The sequence below is a fragment of the Helianthus annuus genome, chromosome 14 (assembly GCF_002127325.2).
Source record: "Helianthus annuus cultivar XRQ/B chromosome 14, HanXRQr2.0-SUNRISE, whole genome shotgun sequence".
NCBI classification, from domain to species: Eukaryota; Viridiplantae; Streptophyta; class Magnoliopsida; order Asterales; family Asteraceae; genus Helianthus; species Helianthus annuus.
The window spans coordinates 1,525,533-1,546,941 of NC_035446.2; the positions used below are offsets into that span (position 1 = coordinate 1,525,533).

At 37.3% G+C, this 21,409-nt stretch overlaps 2 protein-coding genes and 1 pseudogene across 2 annotated transcripts; 2 read left to right on the forward strand and 1 right to left on the reverse strand.

The window, feature by feature from the left end:
- Positions 1–5,984: 5,984 nt before the first annotated feature.
- Positions 5,985–11,037, forward strand: LOC110907990 (pyrophosphate--fructose 6-phosphate 1-phosphotransferase subunit alpha). Its single transcript, XM_022152897.2, has 18 exons — positions 5,985–6,132; positions 7,573–7,745; positions 7,856–7,968; positions 8,121–8,195; positions 8,291–8,472; positions 8,570–8,653; positions 8,740–8,793; positions 8,914–8,994; positions 9,072–9,165; positions 9,256–9,329; positions 9,411–9,521; positions 9,590–9,634; positions 9,734–9,790; positions 9,896–10,000; positions 10,088–10,204; positions 10,275–10,369; positions 10,447–10,612; positions 10,733–11,037. Exons 1-18 carry the CDS (start codon positions 6,043–6,045, stop codon positions 10,847–10,849), a joined length of 1,833 nt encoding a protein of 610 aa, XP_022008589.1. The 5' UTR covers positions 5,985–6,042; the 3' UTR covers positions 10,850–11,037.
- Positions 11,038–13,095: 2,058 nt separating this feature from the next.
- Positions 13,096–15,399, forward strand: LOC110907991 (annotated as a pseudogene).
- Positions 15,400–17,976: 2,577 nt separating this feature from the next.
- On the reverse strand, positions 17,977–20,953 carry LOC110907989 (protein PLASTID MOVEMENT IMPAIRED 1). Its single transcript, XM_022152896.2, has one exon. It carries the CDS (start codon positions 20,825–20,827, stop codon positions 18,242–18,244), a length of 2,586 nt encoding a protein of 861 aa, XP_022008588.1. The 5' UTR covers positions 20,828–20,953; the 3' UTR covers positions 17,977–18,241.
- Positions 20,954–21,409: the final 456 nt, after the last annotated feature.

Genomic DNA, 21,409 nt, shown 5'->3' on the forward strand with positions numbered 1-21,409 from the left:
TGATTGAAGTTCAACCATTTTCCAAGTAGAATAAATGATCTGTTATGCTGATGTAATCGTATAACGAAGCCCTTGCAATAATGTCCGAATTTTGTTTTCCAGTAGCGAACTAAATACTTGATTGATATTAGACAATTTCAATAGTAAAACGTGTATAGATGTGAACACTTTTGGGGAGGCCTAAAGCAAACTCTAATGGCAGCACCCTTCCCAGTTTTAAACTTATATATTATTTTTATATTGCTTCATATAAAGTATATGGTGGTGTTCTTCACTTACTGATTACTAGGGTTGAGATCCTGTACAAACAGTGCTAATTATAAGAACCGTAAGAACAGATCTGAACCATTGTTAATTTAAATCAAGGGTTGATATTGATTATAAATAAAACTCTTATAATTAAAAATTACTACTAACAAATTAGGGGTAATTTTGTAAAATTGCTAGTCATTTGACCATTTTCTATTAAATACAAATTCCACCAAGGTTTTTTAAACTAAAATAACTTTTATATACTTCATTATTTTTTTTAAAAATATATACCATAAAATCAAGTATTTTTTTATCTTTAATATGAGTACCATATTGCTATATCTTTTTGTATTTATAAAAGTGTTTTTTAAAAAAAGTTAACAAAAGGTGTTTTATATTTGTGCTAATAAGGTGCTGATTATGTGTTAATTACAAAATAATACAAACAAACACCAAAAGTAGATATAATCAGCACATCTGGTGTGCTGATAATGGAGAACGATTGAAGATGTTGTGCTAATGTCGTTTATGTTGATAATGGAGAACGATTCGAGGACGATGTGCTGATAATGAAGAACGATTAATGATGTTGTGCTAATTATATAGTGTTGTGCTGATTATATTTTTTGTAATTATTTTTAATTAGTTATAAATAAATATGGTTAAAAAGTCTAAATTACCCCTAAACTAATTTTTTATTGATGGACACTTGTCAATTATGTATTGGTTCTTATGGTTCTTACAAACTTAAGTGTTTGTATTTGATCCCATTCCCTGATTACTAATGATGTTTTATATGAAGAAGAGACTAGATTATGTATTATTATTGTTATATGAATGAATTATTTTAATTGTATAGTTAATTTCTCTCCTCCTCCTTAAGGGATGTGTGCAGCCCAGTCCTGCCTACTTGTATTAACCAAATCTCCTAAAACCTCCTCCTTGTTGATGACTTCAGTAAACCAATAACAAGAGATGAATGTATAATTACTATTATTATTATTTTATTTTTTTTCTAAATGGAGTGGTGGCCCAAAGCAAGGGCTTTATTAATTGCCTTGCACTTAAGCCGGCTGGCCCGGCTCTATTGGGTTGTAGGTTAAATCAGTGGAACCTGAACATATATTTATTTGTGTCCATTGTTCAATACATCAACCCAAAACTCGACATGGTTAAAATGTAATCTGAGGGGCTTGCAGTTAACGGTTAGAAGTTTATTCGAATCGGTATCCTTGGTTAAATTTGTTACCTCTTCAAAGTAGTCATACGAAAGAAGTTTTGTGTACTTTGACAATTAACATTTTTGTTTCGAGCTCAAAGATCATACAAGTCAAACTCATGTCACATCAATAACTGAAATAGAAGTAGATGGTTGCATAATTTATAAGTTAACATTAAAATTTAACTCAAAATAATTTACAGAATATATTACTTTGGTACCCATCAATAACTTGTTGCATTCATTTCACTACTACCCCGACACACGATGCCAAAAGCTTTGTTGAATTGTTTGAATATATTTGTTACGAAGTCCAAAAAGAACATCCTTGACCTAGTTTCAAAGCTTCTTTTACAATCTGTGAACAATAGTACGAAACTTTTCTCATCTTTATTGAGAATCCTTCTTTTACAATATATGCAATATTCATCAAATGAAATTTGTTTTCACCCAAACATCATTTGAAGAAACACTGTCTAAAGTAAGAGAATATAAATTCTTTTCAATACATCAACTTTTGGCCATGTCACAAATATCCATAGGCTAGGTGGGTTTCAATGAAATAGAAAAATGAAGCATATCCCAATGCACCAAAAGGTTTCGTCAATACCCCTTTGAGCACACGTTTGAAGACCCTATCAAACTAATTCATTAAAACTCTATACCATTTATGTATAAATGTTATCTTTAAAGCCTAACGATATCAAGTGGATTAAAGTGTTTATCTTCGAGTGATTGAGGGTTTTAGTCTCATTATGGACATATTTAGAAGTGACTTTATAAAGAGTGCGAGTTATCCGTTCTAAAAAAAACGTAAATATCATTCATAACCATATGTTTTATATAAATTAACATAACATTCTTTTTTAGTATTATATGGCTTCAAAAGTTAGACAAGTACTGAAATTATAAAGGATTTTTTTTTTTGAAAAAAGGAAATTATATAAAATATTATTATAAATACACACAAACTTGGTGGTCAACATAAACGGTTATTATAAATACAGTCCAAAAAACAGACGCCGTTAAATATAGCAGTTTGACTGTTTTAGCAAAACAAATCTTGATTTGGACTGTTTTAGCAGCAAAGCTTGATTTTGGACTGATCTAGCAATTTGTGTAAAACCTCATGGACGAATTTAGCAATTTTCTCAAAAAAAAAAAAGCGATTTTTTAACTGTTTTTGATATTTAATTTGATATTAATGCACCATTAATGAATTTCAATAAAAAAAAGTTCTAGTAGTTTCTTCAAATATAATAAGTGATTTTTTATTTGTTAGTTATTTTTTCCATGTAATTGTATTATCTTTATGTCATCTTAAACTTTAATTATGATACATATAATGCATTTCGAATTTATTAAGTTTTTTTTTTGGTAATTAATATGATATTAATACACCATAATGGAATTTTCACAAAAAAAGACTATTCATTTTTTCAACATCATAAGAATTTTTTTTTGAACGGCCAACAAATCAATCTCGAGCACTCTCGGGGCACCCGCCGGACAAACGGAGTACTGCGGGGGTAACCCGAGTCATCCACCACCAATTCTGGGGAAAACCCGGTAACCCACCCGTCCGTAGGCACGACGGTAAAATTACCGGTAAATACATTTTTTCTTAAATATCGTGGTTTAGTGTGAAAAGAAAAAGCTAAGAAACCAAATTAAATTTCTTATGATGTTGCCAATGACCTCTAGCTCAAGTGGTAGGAGGACTTGAGTTATTCTTTGAAGACTCAGGTTCAATTCTCATTTGATGCAAAAAAGGAGTGAGACACTGGTGAGCAGTGATAGGAGACCCAGGGAAACCTGGGTTCGATCTTTGAGCCAAACGGGTTTTACCGGTAATGTTACCGTCATGCCTACGGGCGGGTGGGTTACTGGATTTTCCCCGGAATTGGTGGTGGACGACTCGGGTTACCCTCGGAGTAGAGGTCATTGGAAACATCATAAGAAATTTAATTTTGTTTCTTAGTTTTTTCTTTTCACACTAAACCACGATATTTAAGAAAAAATGTATTTACCGGTAATTTTACCGTCGTGCCTACGGGCGAGTGAGTTACCGGGTTTTCCCCGGAATTGATGGTGGACGACTCGGGTTCGATACTTGAGCCAAACGGGTTTTCCCCGGTAATCTTATGATGTTGAAAAAATGAATAGTTTTTTTTTTTTTTTTTTTGTTAAAATTCCATTATGGTGTATTAATATCATATTAATTACCAAAAAAAAAAAAACTTACTAAATTCGAAATGCATTATATGTATCATAATTAAAGTTTAAGATGACATCAGTTATTATATTTGAAGAAATTACTAGAACTTTTTTTTATTGAAATTCATTAATGGTGTATTAATATCAAATCAAGGGTGGAGATACAATAGGAAGTTTATTTGGCTAGTAAGGCTAGAAAGTGATCTTGACCATCCATTTAGTTAATCAAGGGCTAAAATTAAATGATGGAAATTAAAGAGAAGAAAAAGAGGCGCGTGAGTTTGTTTAGGGGTATTCTAGTAAATCCAAGCCAATAGTTTCTCTCTCCTCCAATTCCCCCCCCCCATTTTTTAAACGTTAATAACTCTTTCATACGACATTATTTTTTTATAAAAATTGCACCAAAAAAACGAGCGTTTTTTTTATCTTTAAAACGAGTATACTATTGCTATATTTAAAAAAAAAATTAAACCCAGTTGCGTAAAACGCAATAGAAAAACCCCCAGTTACGTGAAACGCAATGAAAAAAAATCTGAAAAATAACATTTTTCTAAAACGCAATGTACCAAAAACACAAAGAAATGTCTTTTTTGTAAAACGCAATGGCCAGAAAACACAAAGAAATGTCTTATTTCTAAAACGCAATGGACTGAAAACACATAAAAAAGTGTTTTACCTAAAACGCAATGCACAAAAAACACAAAGAAATGTCTTATTTGTAAAACGCAATGGCCAGAAAACACAAAGAAATGTTTTATTTGTAAAACGCAATGGCCAGAAAACACTTAAAAATGTCTCATTTCTAAAACGCAATGACCTAAAAAAACAAAAGAAAGTGTTCTCTGTAAAACGCAATGGACTAAAAACACTTAAAAATGTGTTTTACCTAAAACGCAATGACTAAAAACACTTTAAAAATGTGTTTTACCTAAAACGCAATGACTAAAGACACTTAAAAATGTGTTTTTTCTAAAACGCAATAGCAAGAAAACACATAAAACTCTCTTATTTCTGAAACGCAATGGACACATAAAACTGTTTGTGAACTGTTTGTGAATTGTCTGTGAACTGTCTGAATTTCTACGAATTACTGTCTTCAAAATGAGCCAATTTCTGGAAAATTAATTTTTCTGATGCGTTTTTAGTACAGCAATTTAATCGAAAATTTTTTTCTCAACCCCAGCCAGGGGCTGCCGCCCCTGGGACCCCGCTACCAGGGGCTGCCGCCCCCGGACCCCCCGCCAAGATCATAAAACGCAATGACTAAATAAAAACCCAGATCGTGAAAATGAAATTAAAGAATTTCTTACATGGATCGAACCCGATTTCTTCATCAATTGACGAATTTTGAATGATAGAAACACTTATCAGCGATTGAATCGAACAGATCGAGTGATTATCTTCAAAATCACGGGAAAAAACGAGATTTTGAATGAAATTAAACTGGGTTTTCTTCAAAAAAAGCTGAAGAACACGTTGATCGGGTGTTTGAATCATTGATTGATACGAAAATCGCACTATAATGTAGTGATTATTAAGATAGTAAGTGAAGAAAAGGTTGGAGATGGTGGGTTTTGAAAATGGTGAGTTTTGAAGTAACTGGGGAGAAGAAGGAAGAAGAAAGGATGAGATTGACTAAAATACCCTTTCTCTTTATTTTAAAATTTGCCACATGTCATAATCCTATGGCTTCCTATCATTCCTAGCTAAAATTAACTTCCTATTTGATCTTTTCCCATCAAATTAAATACCAAAAACAGTTAAAAAATCACTTTTTTTAAAGAAAATTGCTAAATTCGTCCCTGAGGTTTTACACAAATTTCTTGATCAGTCTAAAATCAAGATTTGCTGCTAAAACAGTCCAAGTCAAGATTTGTTGCTAAAACAGTCCAAATCAAGATTTGTTGCTAAAACAGTCCAACTGCTATATTTAACGGCGTCTGTTTTTTGGGCTGTATTAGCAAAACAAATCTTGATTTTAGCAGCAAATCTTGATTTTAGACTGATCTAGCAATTTGTGTAAAACCTTAGGGACGACTTTAGTAATTTTCTCATATAAAAATTAAGCAACTAAATATTTGATGTTTTTAAGAGATACGTATGGAGCATTTATTGGTGTGAACTAGTAATATTTGTAAATTATGTATATCTGAAATAAAAATAAAAGATTATAAATACCAGTTTTACAAAAAATATAAAAAAAAAGAAAAGAAAAGAATGGGTGTTGGTTGGTAATGTCCGCCCACGGCGTCTCTATATTGACGTTAAAATCAAATATAAAGAGAAAGCAAAGCATATACCATTACATTACATTACATTATCGGCCAAGTGAGTGATCGTTGAGAAAAAGAAAAATGGAGTCGGATTATGGAGTTCCCAGAGACCTTTCTGCTCTTCAAAAGAGTCGCTCCATTTACCACCCGGAACTGCCCCCTTGCCTTCAGGTTTCCGCTTTCACTCCACTTTTTCATTCATATATTCTGCATAGATACCTATTTCCTGTCTTTTCATATAAAACTTGGATGGATTTTTGTTCTATATATGTCATACAAAATTCATAAATTGTCACAAAAACACACGTAGCTTCCATATTGGTGGTCAATGAAGAAGAAAGAAACTGGTCTGGTCATGTTTACTAGGAACAATGTTAAACACTTGCAGCCATTGTTTTTCTTTTTTTTTTTTTTTTTGAAAAACATGACTCTGGCTATTTTGTGGGATTGAATGTGGCCAAGGGACTTGCTACTCTATATGATGTTGGATAACAAGTTTGTGCATCATGTTTGACTATGTGTCGTCTAGGCTGTAGTAATTGCTCATTTCCAGTAACACGTTGTCAAGTTCCTTCTTAAAGCATACACTCAGGTAACGTTTCGTATGCATGAATGAGAGGTGGAATGGAATGGACCATTGTGAGGGAATGAAGAAAAGAGTGTTTGGTTGGTCAATGGAATGAAATCGTCCATTCCAAAATGCATTCCATTCCCTCAAAATCATTCCATCCGTCCCCCCTGTTTTTTTTTTCCCATTCCATTCCCTCTTCACCCTTCATTAACAACACTACAACCCACCACCGTTGCTACCACACACCACCACACACCACCACCGTCATCCGCCGCCTCACCCACCTCCGCCGCCACCACCTACCGCCGTCACCTACATTCGTCCTCGCCACCGCTGTCGCCGTCACCCACCGTCGCCACTGCCACCTCAGATCATCGCCACCACCCACCTTCGATCATTGCCGCCACCATTGCCACTGCCACCTCCAATCACAGCCGCCACCCACCGCCGCCACTGCTATCAACCGCCACCACCCACCGCCACCTCCGACCACCGTCGCCGCTGCTACCACCTCCGACCACCCCTGCCACCACCATCGCCACCGCCGCCACCTACCTCCACCGTCATCCACCACCACCACCGCCAACCGCCACCGCTACAACTGACACCTAGCACCACGCCTCATCATCGCCCATCACTGACCACCGCCATCTGATTTTATTTTTTTCGCATACCAAACAACAAAAAGTAATTGTTCATTCCATTCACACATGGTAACCAAACAAGACATGAAATGGTAATGCTCAATTCCATTACCTCATCCATTCCATTACCTCGTCCATTCCATTACCTCATACCAAACCGACCCTCAGGATTGGACTTTATGGCCTTGTCTTAAAACAGAGTAATTTATATATGTATACTGGGCTTGTTGATTCTGCAATGCAGTTCTTTGTATTTTGGCTGATTGTTCTAAGATATATATCGTATAGTTTACTAAGCAGCAGCCTAAATGCTCTTCTTGGCAGTTGCTCTGTGAATAGATATACTAGAACATAGGGATGCATTATTGTAAACCATTTTTATGAGATTATTCTCAGGGAACTACTGTTCGAGTAGAATTTGGTGATGCAACTACTGTGGCAGATTCCGCTGGTGCCCACGCTATCAGTCAATCATTCCCTCACACATATGGTCAGCGTTTGGTTCACTTTCTCAGGGCAACAGCCAAAGTCCACGGTGCTCAGATCATTAGCGACCTTCCTGCCATGAGGTATCGCTTTCCCCTTTTCAATTCTTTTATTTCTGCTATATACAGTACATGTTAAGTTCAGAAGGACCGTTTTTATTGTTATTTACGTCTTTTACAAATTTTCATTTCAGGGTTGGCGTCGTATTCTGTGGTAGACAGTCTCCTGGAGGCCACAATGTTGTTTGGGGTCTTCATGAAGCTCTCAAAATTCACAACCCTAAAAGTATTTTGCTTGGTTTTCTAGGTAAATTACCTTACACCAACATGTTTTTTTTCCTTCATATTAAGGTAACAACGCTGCAAAAACTCAAACGTAACACATGTTATTTTCCTTTATTTGTCTTTTTCTTTTAACATGGTACATGCTTAGAAAGTATGTGTTATGCACGTGACCAGGTGGTTCCGAAGGTTTATTTGCTCAGAGAACTCTCGAGATCACAGATAATATTCTTTCAACTTACAAGAATCAAGGTACTTCTAATCAAAAGGCCGTTGGTGTGTGGGGTTACATTTTACTTATTACTAACCCTGTAGTGAATAACTATATTTGTCTTAATTATTTGAAGGTGGTTATGATCTATTGGGACGGACAAAGGATCAAATAAGAACACAAGAACAAGTCAACGCCGCCATGGCTGCATGTAACGCGTTGAAGTTGGATGGCCTTGTCATCATTGGCGGGGTAACATCAAACACTGATGCTGCTCAACTTGCCGAGACTTTTGCCGAAGCAAAATGCTCTACTAAGGTAGTGATTTGCATGATTGCATCCAGTCTGTCATATACATTTCTAACTCGTATTTATTGTATGTGTTATTGTTGGTGCCGCCTTTTTTAACTGTTAGGTTGTTGGAGTACCTGTTACTTTGAATGGTGATCTCAGGAACAAGTTTGTTGAAGCAAATGTTGGTTTTGATACAATTTGTAAGGTGCGTATCTTACGATCTCTCTTGAAAACTTCATATACGGAAGCATATGCATATTAGAATATTATGAACTTTTTTTTTTTGTCAAGGTTAACTCTCAGCTCATCAGCAATGTCTGCACCGATGCTCTTTCAGCAGAGAAGGTAATCCACTTGATAAAATGATGTCCGTATAGTGTTCTGTACTGTACTGTGTGATGTAAATATGTAATTAGATATTTGTAGTTGATAATGTCTAAATGCTTTTCCTCGCTTCACCTTCAGTATTACTATTTTATTCGACTCATGGGTCGGAAGGCATCTCATGTGGCGTTGGAATGCACACTCCAGTCACACCCAAACATGGTGCGACTTACTTTCCTAATTTGGAATTAATTTTTAATTTTCTTACGCCCAATTAACCCTGCATATCTTTGTTGTAGGTTATTCTAGCTGAAGAAGTTGCTGCTTCAAATCTTACCATCTTCGACTTAACTAAACAGATTTGTGATGCTATCCAAGCTAGGGCAGAACAAGGTGTGTGCATGTGCATGTGAATGCGGTGGTCATTATGGTAGTAGTGTTACTAACGTTAGGGCGTATTTGTAATTTTGTTTATTCTGCCAGAGAAGTACCATGGTGTTATCTTACTTCCAGAAGGGCTAATAGAAAGCATTCCTGAAGTCTACGCGCTGTTGCAAGTAATTAAACGTCATTCTTATTGGTTTATAATCAATTTATTTTGGTATTCTTTGTTCTTGTTTGATATGATCTGGTTCCAGGAAATTCATAGTCTTCTACGACGTGGCGTTTCTGTTGATAAAATATCGACACAACTATCACCTTGGGCATCTGCCTTATTTGAATTTTTACCACCGTTTATTAGAAAACAGGTCTGTAACATTATATCTCTGCACATTGAATTTTTCTTCTTGTTAACGTTCATGTAACCATGCTGCAGCTTCTCCTGTATCCAGAATCTGATGACTCGGCCCAGTTGTCACAGGTACACGATTTTCTCTCGTAACATTTTGGAAGGTTCCATAATATGCATATGTCACATGCATTACGTCATTCTATAATTATATATATCTGATGGTCTCAGATTGAAATCGAGAAGCTTCTTGCTGAACTTGTGGAGGCAGAAATGAACAAGCGACAGGTATGATTATATAATTTATATGAAACGTGAACAAGCTTTTCTTATTATAGGAGCTGGGAGATATGTGACTGTTTTTTTTTTTTTTTTTTTTTTTTTTTTTTACAGAAAGAAGGATCATACAAGGGGAAGAAATTTAACGCTATCTGTCACTTTTTTGGTTATCAAGCGAGGGGTTCTTTGCCATCCAAATTTGATTGTGACTATGCCTATGTAAGTTTATTCCATTTGAATTACTTTATATTTTACATATAAAGCTCTGATATCCTTTGATAGAACGGTACGGTAATGAATATGTAGGTACTTGGACATATTTGTTACCATATTCTGGCAGCTGGCTTGAATGGTTATATGGCCACTGTAACAAACCTCAAGAATCCATCTAACAAGTGGCGATGTGGAGCTGCTCCAATTACGGTAGCTTCAGTTATGATCTCAATAATATATATTAGAACATATGTGGATTTAATTTGCTTTTAATTAATAGGCTATGTTGAGCATCAAGCATGATGGTCGTGCAATGACAATCGGAAAACCTCTTGTCCATCCTGCTACAGTGGATTTAAGAGGCAAAGTATATGAGTACGTCATTCGCCTCACGCATTATTTTATATGATTGATGCGAACAAATATTTATAATTGGGAATCGCATAATGCAGGCTGTTGAGACAAAATGCCAGAAAATTGTTGTTGGATGATATTTACAGAAACCCAGGACCCCTTCAATTTGAGGGTCCGGGTGTTGAATCTCGGGTTGTCAGCTTGTGTGTAGAAGACCTGGATTATATGGGCCGTATTAAGGAATTAAACGAATATCTTGACAAGGTGATTCACTTTACACACAAATCTCAGTCTCATGATATTCATTGCATATTATGTTGTTGAAAATTAGCATATGCTAGTTACTTATGTTATTTTTTTATTATGTTAATGTATGAGGTGTAGGTTCGGAGTATTGTGAAACCGGGATGTTCTCAGGATGTTGTGAAAGCAGCGCTGAGTGCCATGTCTTCTGTCACAAGTATTCTCTCAGTCATGTCTTCTAATGGCAGTAGTGCTTAATGTACAACATCTTTAACTCACTCTATTCAAACCCACAAAACATCTTTCATCTTCCAAAGTTTTTTTGTTTAATCAGTACTTGTTGAATGTTTTAAATAACTTAGAATTTTGTATGGGATAAACATGAAATAAGTGTAAGTGATGGAGGAGTTAGGAAATATTATTGACATTTTGTCCATCTTGTGACATGATTCAAATGATTGCATTATACTAACACTTTTATTATTAACATCACCTATTGGTTTCTACACCACCAGAATATTATTTCGGCCCTTAAAGAGATGAAGACTTTTGTTTCTACGCCACAAGTCAATTCTCTTTAAATTTTTGCAAGTTGTCCTTTTGTTTCTACACCACAACAATAGGGACCAAATACGTTAGATACCATGAGTTCTTTGTCGTTGATGTGTCTGAAAAGCGTAAAGTTCGATCATGGATGTTGCTGTTTCATCACTAGAAACCCGTGGTTAGAGAGCCCGGTTGCACTTATGCACATTAACCACAAAGAAACCTCACAATGGTAGGATCATTGGTACCTAACAAAAATTTTGGTTTCTCGAGGTTGTGTGAATTAGTAACCGCATTATGATGGTTTAAAAAAACATAAAGTTATAATACTTTGGTAATCATCAAACAATCCCTTCAAAACTTCCCTCTAGTTTGTTATACATAACAACATATTTTAATTTTGTTCTTTTTGATCATTCTAACTTTGTTATTGAAAGCCCTATTTTTGTTTGACTTTTGCCACATCATCTTCCACGTCACCATTCAGGCATTACATTTACGGTGACATCATTCTTTTACACATTTTGAATTTTAATTTCGTACTTTGATAATTTTAGCTGCTAATAATAACAAACAAACGAGCCGAGTCCGAGCTCGAGCTCGTTTAACATATGAAAGGCTCGAAGGTAATTTTTCAAGCTCGAGTTCGGCTCGGGCTTGACTCGTTTAGTATTTATTAATTAATTTATATTAATTAGTATTATTATTATTATACATATAATTAAGTTATTTTTTTATATTTATATAAATGGTAATTATTATTATATAAATATATGTTTAATACATTAATAGAAATGTATAAACGGAAAGCTCGTTTAGGCTCGCGAGCCGGCTCGAACTCAATAAACGAAGCTCGGGCTCGGGCTCGTTTACTAAACGAGCTTGTTTTTTAGGCTCGGGCTCGAGCTCAAGCTCATTTAAGCTCGGCTCGTTCAAGCTTTTTTTTCGAGTCGAGCTCGAGTAGCTCGGCTCGTTTGCACCCCATGGCTTTCTAGCCTAGTGGCATCTTAGTGGTGGGATAAGGCTTTAGGACCAATAGGTCCTGGGTTCGATTCTCACAAGGGAGTTTTCTCATATTTATTGGGTTTCCTCCTGAATTGGTGTATAGGCATTATGCCTAGTGGAGATGAATATGATCGGGTGGTTCCGCTCTACAGTGATCCGTCAGTGATCCAAATTTACCGTTCAAAAAAATAATAATAACAATATTAACATTTTGACACGGCTCAAACACCCGTTTTTAAACGGTTTGTGTTTGTCAACCTAAAACATATATTTTTCCATTACATGTGTTTTTGAAGACACACTTGTAATTACCAATTCGTTTTCAAGATTTGTAATGTTTAAAATCATTTATTTCCATTTTTTATGTTAGATATAACTATAATAGTTTTGTCACATCAAATTATATATATGTCAACTCATACCCACCTGTTAAACACACAAATAATAATATGGGTCGTGTTCGGGTTGCGTATTTCGACTAGTTAACCCGCTAACCCGCCAACTTGACACAATTGACACCCTTAAGAGTGATCATGTACAAAACCGAAATGCAATTACCGTACCTCTTCAGCACCACATATGTGACTGATTTTATTTCCGAGGCCATCAATTTCAACAAACTAGTTACCACCACATTAGCTCAACTGAGGAAATTAACATCACATATGTGTCGAGAATGATTTTGTTCCATGTTCATAATTTATATATTATTAATTATAATAATTGATAATACAATAAACAACAAATACATATTTAAAATCATCAATACCTACACACTTTTCACCTGCCCTATGCTTTAATATTATTCCTAGAAGACATGCTTGGATCTAAAGATTTTCAAAAAGAAGCCAACTTCAAGACTTAAACATAAGAAAACAACTTAACTTGAAAGCAACATATTCCAAAACACCCTATATAAACCCTCATCCATCCTCCTATTCTTCATTCAACCCATCCATCTACAACATAAAAACACAATGACACTTTCCCTGAAATCGCCCCTTTTCGCGTTTTTCCTAGCGCTTTTCGCATGTTCGGCTTTTGCTCGTGACTTGTCAATTGTAGGGTACGCCCCTGAGGATCTTACATGCATCGACAAAGTCATTAACCTCTTTGACTCATGGCTCTCGAAGCATGGAAAGTTTTATGAGACTGTTGAAGAAAAGCTACATAGGTTTGAGATCTTTAAGGACAACTTGAAGCACATTGATGAGACAAATAAGAAAGTTAGTAACTACTGGCTTGGGCTTAATGAGTTTGCTGATTTGAGCCATGAAGAGTTCAAGAGCAAGTTCTTGGGTCTCAAGGGGGAGCTGCCACAACGGAGAGAGCAAGAATTCACTTATAGAGATTTCGTCAACATGCCCAAATCCATTGATTGGAGAAAGAAAGGAGCCGTTGTACCCATCAGAACCAGGGTTCATGCGGTCAGTATAAGTATAGTAATGCTTACAAGTAGTAATAATGTAACTATAAACTTATAAAATGTATGCATGCATGCATGCAGGTAGTTGTTGGGCGTTCTCAACAGTGGCTGCGGTGGAGGGTATAAACCAAATTGTGACCGGGAATTTAACAGAGTTGTCGGAACAGGAGTTAATCGATTGTGATACAAGCTTTAACAACGGGTGCAATGGAGGTTTGATGGACTATGCGTTCTCCTTCATAGTCCAAAATGGTGGTCTTCATAAGGAAGAAGAGTACCCTTATATCATGAGCGAAGGCACTTGTGATGAAATGAAGGTATTTTAATTTGGAAGACAAAAATCTATAGTACGTATTGATTTTAATGCTTTGGTTAATTATGCAGGATGTATCAGAAAAGGTGACGATAAGTGGGTATCATGACGTGCCTCAAAACGACGAACAGAGCTTCTTAAAAGCACTTGCAAACCAGCCGATTAGCGTCGCCATTGATGCTTCTGGTCGTGACTTCCAGTTTTATAGCGGGGTAAGTTTTTTATTGACGTAAAGAGAAATACTCTTAGGAAAAGTAACCCTTGAAACATCACATCATTAGTCATGCCAAAACCGAAAATTGAAATTAACTATCTAAGACCATGTGTAGTGGTCAAGCCCTATGAAGGGTTATATGACAAGTGACAACACAAGTTAAATGAAATGGGACGCTCCACTACACACGGCCTGATTATGGAATTGACTATCCAAATAAACACATTAATTATGCATTATTACATAGTAAAGGAAATAAATGAGGTTTACAAAAATTGGAGAAAAATATATATATCAAAATTGGGGAGGAATTCGGGCCCATTGGCGGATCTAGAACTTTCTTTGACGGGGGCACGAATTGGGTTTGGTTAAAACAAGGCGGGTTAAAAAAGTTGGGTCAAAATAGGTCGGGCATAACCAGGTCATACCTATCTACTTGGAAGAAAATTAGAATCGATAAATCTGAAACAAATATTAGATCCTCCGTCCCGTTAAAAGTATCCTATTTTGAATTTTCAAAGTCTTTATTTATAAACTTTCACTTTAATTATATATTTTTTGTGTTATATAAAACTTAATGAAAATTAACACGATAAAAACACTTGTAAAACACACTCAAATCATATAACTTTCATCAAGTATTATCTAACACAAACAAAATTATTTAAGGTCAAAGTTTATAAATAAAGACTTTGAAAATTCAAAATAGGACACCTTTTAATGGGACGGATTGAGTAATTTATTTGAAACAAATATTAGATAATTTATTTGTAAACGGATGAAATCTCTCAATGTCACAAAATCTAACTCTCTAAGTGGGCTGGAGGCTGGACGGTCTTCCTTATGAATCCGCCAATGGGCCTAAGAGTTAAAGTCTTTTTTAAGTTGGGCTCTTTTCTGCCTTGTTAGGATATGAGAATGCTAACTAATTTTTAGAGTGTAATTGAGATGGAAGTGTTGTTGCAGGGTGTATTTGATGGGCATTGTGGAAGTGATTTGGATCATGGAGTTGCAGCAGTTGGATATGGAACAAGCAAAGGAGTGGACTATGTGATTGTAAGGAACTCTTGGGGACCCAAATGGGGAGAGAAGGGTTACATCAGAATGAAGAGGAAGACCGGCAAAAGTGAAGGGATGTGTGGTCTTTATAAGATGGCTTCTTATCCCACCAAACAAAACTCACATTGAGGGGCGTTATTTTCTTTGTATTTGAACCTTTCTTGTTTCTTGACTTTTAATCCAAGCCAAAACAACCAATTTAATAAAACACTTTCTTTTTTCTTTTTTCTTTCGACTTTTATAAATACTAGAATTTTGACTCGTGTCACGTGTTGCGGTGGCAACATTGTGTCTGTCACTTCGTTACACGCGTAAAATAATTTAGACATATGTCGTCATAAGACATAGATAAAAAAGAGTACAATGTGTCGGACATTACGATGTAAAGTTGTAAAACTAATTTAGACATCAATGTAAAGCTGTAAAAATAAATCTGAAAAAAAACCACGAATTAGACATTTGGATGAAAATGACAAAAAAATACCAAATGTGATAGTATAAAAAAGTTGTTTTGTATGAAACTGACAAAAATGATCAAACCTCAGGGACGATTTTGACAATTTACTCTAAAAGTAATTTAAATAAAATATGGTGTTAAGTTAATAAGTAGAAAAGGTTGGCAAGTCAAACTTGTCAATTACAAAAAGTTAGAAGTGAATGTGTAACTTATCTATAGATAAAGGTTAGTAGTGTTTCATGTCAAAAGATTGATGGTGTAAATTGAAAAAACAAAGGCCGAAATCACCGACCTTGGTTTCTAAAAGTATATAATAAAATTGCCTCTGTCGGTATCGGTTTAGTTTATTACGATGTTGGTATTGTACCGGTATTCAGTATAACAATTGTAAGAAAACGCAAAATCAAAGTCAAGATATGACTAAAAGAATATTGACACGTGTTTTATTCAAATAAGTAGTTGAGTAATACAAATGTAGGGGAAGGTTCATTGGGGAACACTTAAAAATTGGGGAACAGCGGGGAACCGGCTCAAACGAACTCCGATTGGACTCATTCCAGCGGCGTTGGAACCGGCTCGTCGAACCCTAACTAAGATCTTTTAACCCTAAACCCTAAATCCTAACTCCTAAACTCTAAACCCTAAAGCTAAAAAAATAAGGCTAAAACCTAAGATAAACCGTACAATCTAAACTATAAACCCTAAAAACTAAACCCTAAAGGCTAAACACTAAGCTAAACCCTAAAGCTAAACCCTAAAGCTAAACCCTAAACCCTATAGCTAAACCCTAAACACTAAATCTAAACCCTAAAGCTAAACCCTAAAGAAAAACCCTAAAAGCCAAACCCTAATATATTTAGGGTTTAGGGGTTATGATTTAGGGTTCAGGGTTAAAAGATCCTAGTTAGGGTTCGACGAGCCGGTTCCAACGCAACTGAAATGAGTCCAATCGGAGTTCGTTTGAGTCGGTTCCCCGCTGTTCCCCACTTTTTAAGTGTTCCCCAATGAACCTCACACTACAAATGTATTAGTCAAATAAAGATTATAAGTTTGTAAAGAAAAAAAAAAGATTATGTGTTACTGCTTATCACCTGCTGAACCTGCTTGAGGAACCGCACTGCGTCAGGGGCGAGAGCGCCAAAGGTATCGAAAGCGAACGAGACGAACACGTGTTGATTCTCGATGCAAGCTTTTTTCGTGCTTAGCTACTTTGCCCGCCTTTGCCTTGGTTATCGTCTGTCCTGCCACAAACCCGTGGTCCTTTAGCCCAACGAGGGGGGGACACATCTGTCAAATCGACACACACGTGTTTCCCTCCTTCTCATCCAAAAACAAGAATGTTAGCGGGCCGTAGGGTAGATCTCCCTTCTAATGGATCGGTCAAGAAGTTTACCGGAGCTTCCTTTTTTGCTGAGATCTATGCCCGCTTAAGGACATTATAAAGCACATCTCGAACTAAATCATGTCGATATTTAAAGCCCGGTAATTCTTTGCAATGGACTGCATGCTCCCCAAAAGAATTCAAACAACACTTCCGACATACGGGACACGGGTCATCAACCGGTACTTGAGGATAGCCCGGTATTCCACAACCGACATACATTGCCCTAAACCTTCGATGGGAACAACAGAAAGGAAATCCTGAGCATGGGGGGGGGGGGGGTCGCAAACACTCAAACACAGCTCGCTGCCGAGGGGACAAGACAAACGTCTTTTCAACTGTCTTGACGATTTCGCCATATAAGGCATTCGCCAGAATTTTTTAGGCTTTAATGGGGGCGATGTCTTTAATGTAGAAACCGCCAAGATCAAGATCGGGGAGAGTACTTTTAGAAGTGTGGAATTTAGCATATCCAAATGTTACAAAGGATTGATATCTGATGAATGGATGGAAATGAAGTGGCAATGAGTTAATCGATCTATATCTATTGACTTCAGGTACAATGTGTAGTCAACAATATTGCATTTTATAAAGGAATCGTCCTCAACTCTTTTTTACACGAATAATGTTTTCTGACTTTTTGTTCTATTAGGAAAAATGGAGCCCTATATTCTGATGACATGACAAGCGAAATAAGACTTGGAGAGAATTGAAAGGTTCTAGGATATTGCTTTGTGGATTCTTTTAGTATATTGTTTTAGTCATTTTTTTTAGAGAGTAAACAGTCAGAGTGGTCCATGAGGTTTAGTCACTTTTGTCACTTTAGTTTAAAACTTAAACCTTTTGAATCTGAGTCTATGTGGTTTCAGTTTTGTTGTCATTTTCATCCAAAATCAAAATCCGGTAAAATTTTGCAGTTAACATCCAAATGTATGTGTAATGTATGATAAGCGGTTTTGGGATTATGTTTGCGGAGATGAATGCTGCATCAACAAAGGTGTTGTTTAGTGGATTCGGATTGCATCTTTTTTGGCTCTTGATCAATTACAATAAAATAATAATTCGGAAAATGAATAAACAATAGACATTGCAAAGCTACTCTTAGTTACAGTACAAAAGAAACTTAAAATAGTAGTGTATCTCAAGTCTGGATAACTTATTATTCATTCATATCTTCACTTTTCTTTCTCATCCTTTCCTTGTTATGTAGCAACTATACATATGCAACAACTTGCGAAACTTACCTTCTTCACGCTGTGAACTTGACATCCGGATTTCGTATCGATTTGAGCCACATGTCAGCCATCACACGCGACGATATGCTCCACAAGATATCCGGACCCTTAACCATCACCCGCTTCCCTTTTTTCCCCGCCTTTACCAGCCCGTAAGCCACCAACCACTGCATCGCCGTTAGCCTCTGCTTCTCCGTATCCCACTCGTTCTTTTTTCCTCCGCTTCTTAGTTTCAAACCACCCACGTTTAAACTCCCCGCTTTGAATTTCTTTTCTTGATTCAGTTCCGCTTCAACAGATGTCGCCTGGATCAATGCAATAAGCGGACCACCAACCGCTTCGTATTGTCTTATAGGGTCCCGCAGTTGGATTACAACCGCTATGGTGATGGGTTCATCTCCCTTGTCAGAACTAACCACACTATTATCTTTCATCCAATCTTCTAGTGGGATAGCGTTTGCCAACGGGTTACTGTTACCACTGTTGCTAGGCGGAACATCAAACGGAGCCTGTTCTTGAGTTATATTCGCTTGAACTTTCAATGCTTCAACTGCCATATCTTCTATCTTCTGCAATGCATACGCGAGTATTTCATCCCCGGTTACCGGGTTCTCGTTCATATTCCAAATACCCGATGATATCCTGTCTTTCCTTCCTGTAGTCATACCCGTGGCCATTGACTTAACCACGGTGAGAGCACGAGCCGCACTAGAAGTGGCTCCTTCTTTGTTTCGGCCACTGATGATCGCTGAAGCGATCCCTTCAAAAGCTATCTGTTCCGCTGTTTTACCCACAAGTTCCTCCATGGGCATAAGTGACAAGATTTCCGAGCTAAGTTGTTCGAACCCGAGTGCCGCCATTTGTTGAAAGATTTCAGTGCCCGTTAACGATTCGCTTGATGCTAAAACCATCGGTCTTGATATCTGCATTGTGAGTTTTGGAGTGTCCTTTTTTCCCACTAGATTATCAAACGGATTCAATGCTACCAAATACCCTCCATTTTTTGTTTGAATCACACAACCTAACCCCTTCCCGAGATCCGGTATGAATACCTTTGATTCGCCTTCATCTTCACCATCAAGAGATGAAGTAGTATTTACATCTTGACCTTGATACGCGGTGGTTTCTTTTCCGTCCTCGTTCTCAAGCATTTGCAAAAACTCCCTTGTCACTTTATCTTCATCTTCATCTAGTCTTTGTGATTCGGTTTCTTCATCATTCTCGTCGTTTTTCTCCTCCCTCATCATCGATTCAAGAGCTTTGATCTGCTCAGCGATAGAATCGAGCTCCGATAATCTCGTCAAATGAACTTGATCATGCACCACTTCCTTCACAACCTCACTTGAAACCGATCTTTTGTCCGAATTATTGTCTTCGGACTGTGTCCCATCCGCCCCGTCTCTTTCTTCCACCTCAACCCCCTTGTCTACAACTTCGAAATCTGGAAGGTCCAGATCCTCCGCCTTCGACTCCGGCTCAGGCTCGGTCTTCTGAATCGCCGGTTCCTGCGGCGGTGCATCAAGGTTCAAATCATCTATCCCTTGAAAATCGGCATTCCCCTCTCCTTGAGAACTTGTATACGCCTCACTCCGGGTGGGGATTCTCGGACTGGGAATACTAAACGACGATTTCGACTGCTTACGCCCAAACGAAGGCGAAAACGTCTTCGATTTACCCGATTTCTGCCCTTCAACTTGATTATAAATCCCAGCTCCACCCTCTTTCTCCATAATCTGAAACCCGAGTTTCATAACCAATTCTCCCCCTTTGGCCTTCCCGGAAAGATTAAAACTCATATCCCATTGCCGAATTCGGGTCCCTTCTAAGTTCTTCTCTACAGACTCCTGAACCAACTGGCTCAAATCAACAGTATGCCGACCGAAATCAAGCTCTTGAGCATCAACCGCAAGCGCGTGAATGACAAACGGCCTGGGTTCAAATTTTGGGCGGGAACCGTTACCAGCCGGTACACAATACACGTGGCACCTCAGAAACAAAGTCTCCTCAAAATCTGCAGCTCCTTGAGAGACCCTTGAAGGCATTGTTTGTACCGCACCATCTTTAGTCTCTTTTTTCCTTACAGAAACCGATAACCGGAGGCCGTTCATGGAGGCGGGTAGCCCTTGGATAGTAACCACTTCAACTGACATCAAACAGCTAAGCTTCTGCTTTCCAATGTGCGAAAGTACCCGAATCGGCTTCCAGTTCCACAACCCGCCTTTCTTCTCTGATGAAGAAGAAGAAGAAGAAGAAGTGGGCTTGTTATCCTGAAACAGGTTCTTACTAGCCACGGGCTGGTGTTTCTGGGTGGGTTCTTCGGTTGCACGAGACCGCCAGGGGGATAAAGACATGCGTCTTGATCGTGGTTTCGGGTTGAGTTTGATGCCGTCATTGTCATCATCGTCGTCGTCGTCGGTTTTGCCAGTGGATAGAATAGGTGGGATTGAGGTTCGAGTGAGAACAAGAGAGTTGGTTCGTCGGCCTTTGGTGAGAGGAATGGAAGAAGTGTTGGTGTTGTTGAGGGTCTGGCTGAGGGCTTCAAGCTCTTCTAAGAGTTGAGTGTTGGGGTTTCTGCGGTCTGGTGGGTTGGTTGCAGCCATGGTGTGGGTGTTGGGTGGTGAGAAATGGGAATGCAGGTGGTCTGGAAGAGAGTAATGGTGAATTGTGGGGTGGGAATGGTGCCATGGAAGATGGGTTTGGGCCAAGAAAATTGTGTGGGCGTGGCAGGAGGATAAGGCAAAATGAGATAATGTGAAAGAGATGGATTGGGTGAGAGGATTTAATGTTGGCTTTTATATGACATAAAAAGCCAATGTTTTCACATGTACATGTACTATTTATGTTTTGGTGTGAATATTTATGTAGAGCGTTTTGTCATTAAAGTCCACTCCTAACACTTCATTTAATGTTTTAATTAACCTCATATACTATAGTAATATGTGGTGTTTGTTATTCATACTTAAATAGTTTTCTGGTAAATTCTTCCTGATTAATATTCAAATCTAGAGCTAAGTAAAGGTGGGGGTAATGAGTCTTAATGACTCATAATGTTTTAAAGTGTGAGTTGTGGCCCAAACGTTTCTACGTCAAATAGGTGGTGTATGGCTTGAACTTGAACATCATAAATCAAAGGTCAACAATAATTAAATTCTTCTCTATATCAATTATTAAAGCAAACTTGC

Bases quoted from the DNA above. Each gene is read 5' to 3' on its own strand.
- LOC110907990 (XM_022152897.2), top strand. From the start codon at position 6,043: ATGGAGTCGGATTATGGAGTTCCCAGAGACCTTTCTGCTCTTCAAAAG. The intron at 7,969-8,120 runs GTAAATTACCTT...GCACGTGACCAG, and splicing joins TATTTTGCTTGGTTTTCTAG to GTGGTTCCGAAGGTTTATTT. The intron at 9,522-9,589 runs GTCTGTAACATT...ACCATGCTGCAG, and splicing joins CACCGTTTATTAGAAAACAG to CTTCTCCTGTATCCAGAATC.
- LOC110907989 (XM_022152896.2), bottom strand. From the start codon at position 20,827: ATGGCTGCAACCAACCCACCAGACCGCAGAAACCCCAACACTCAACTC.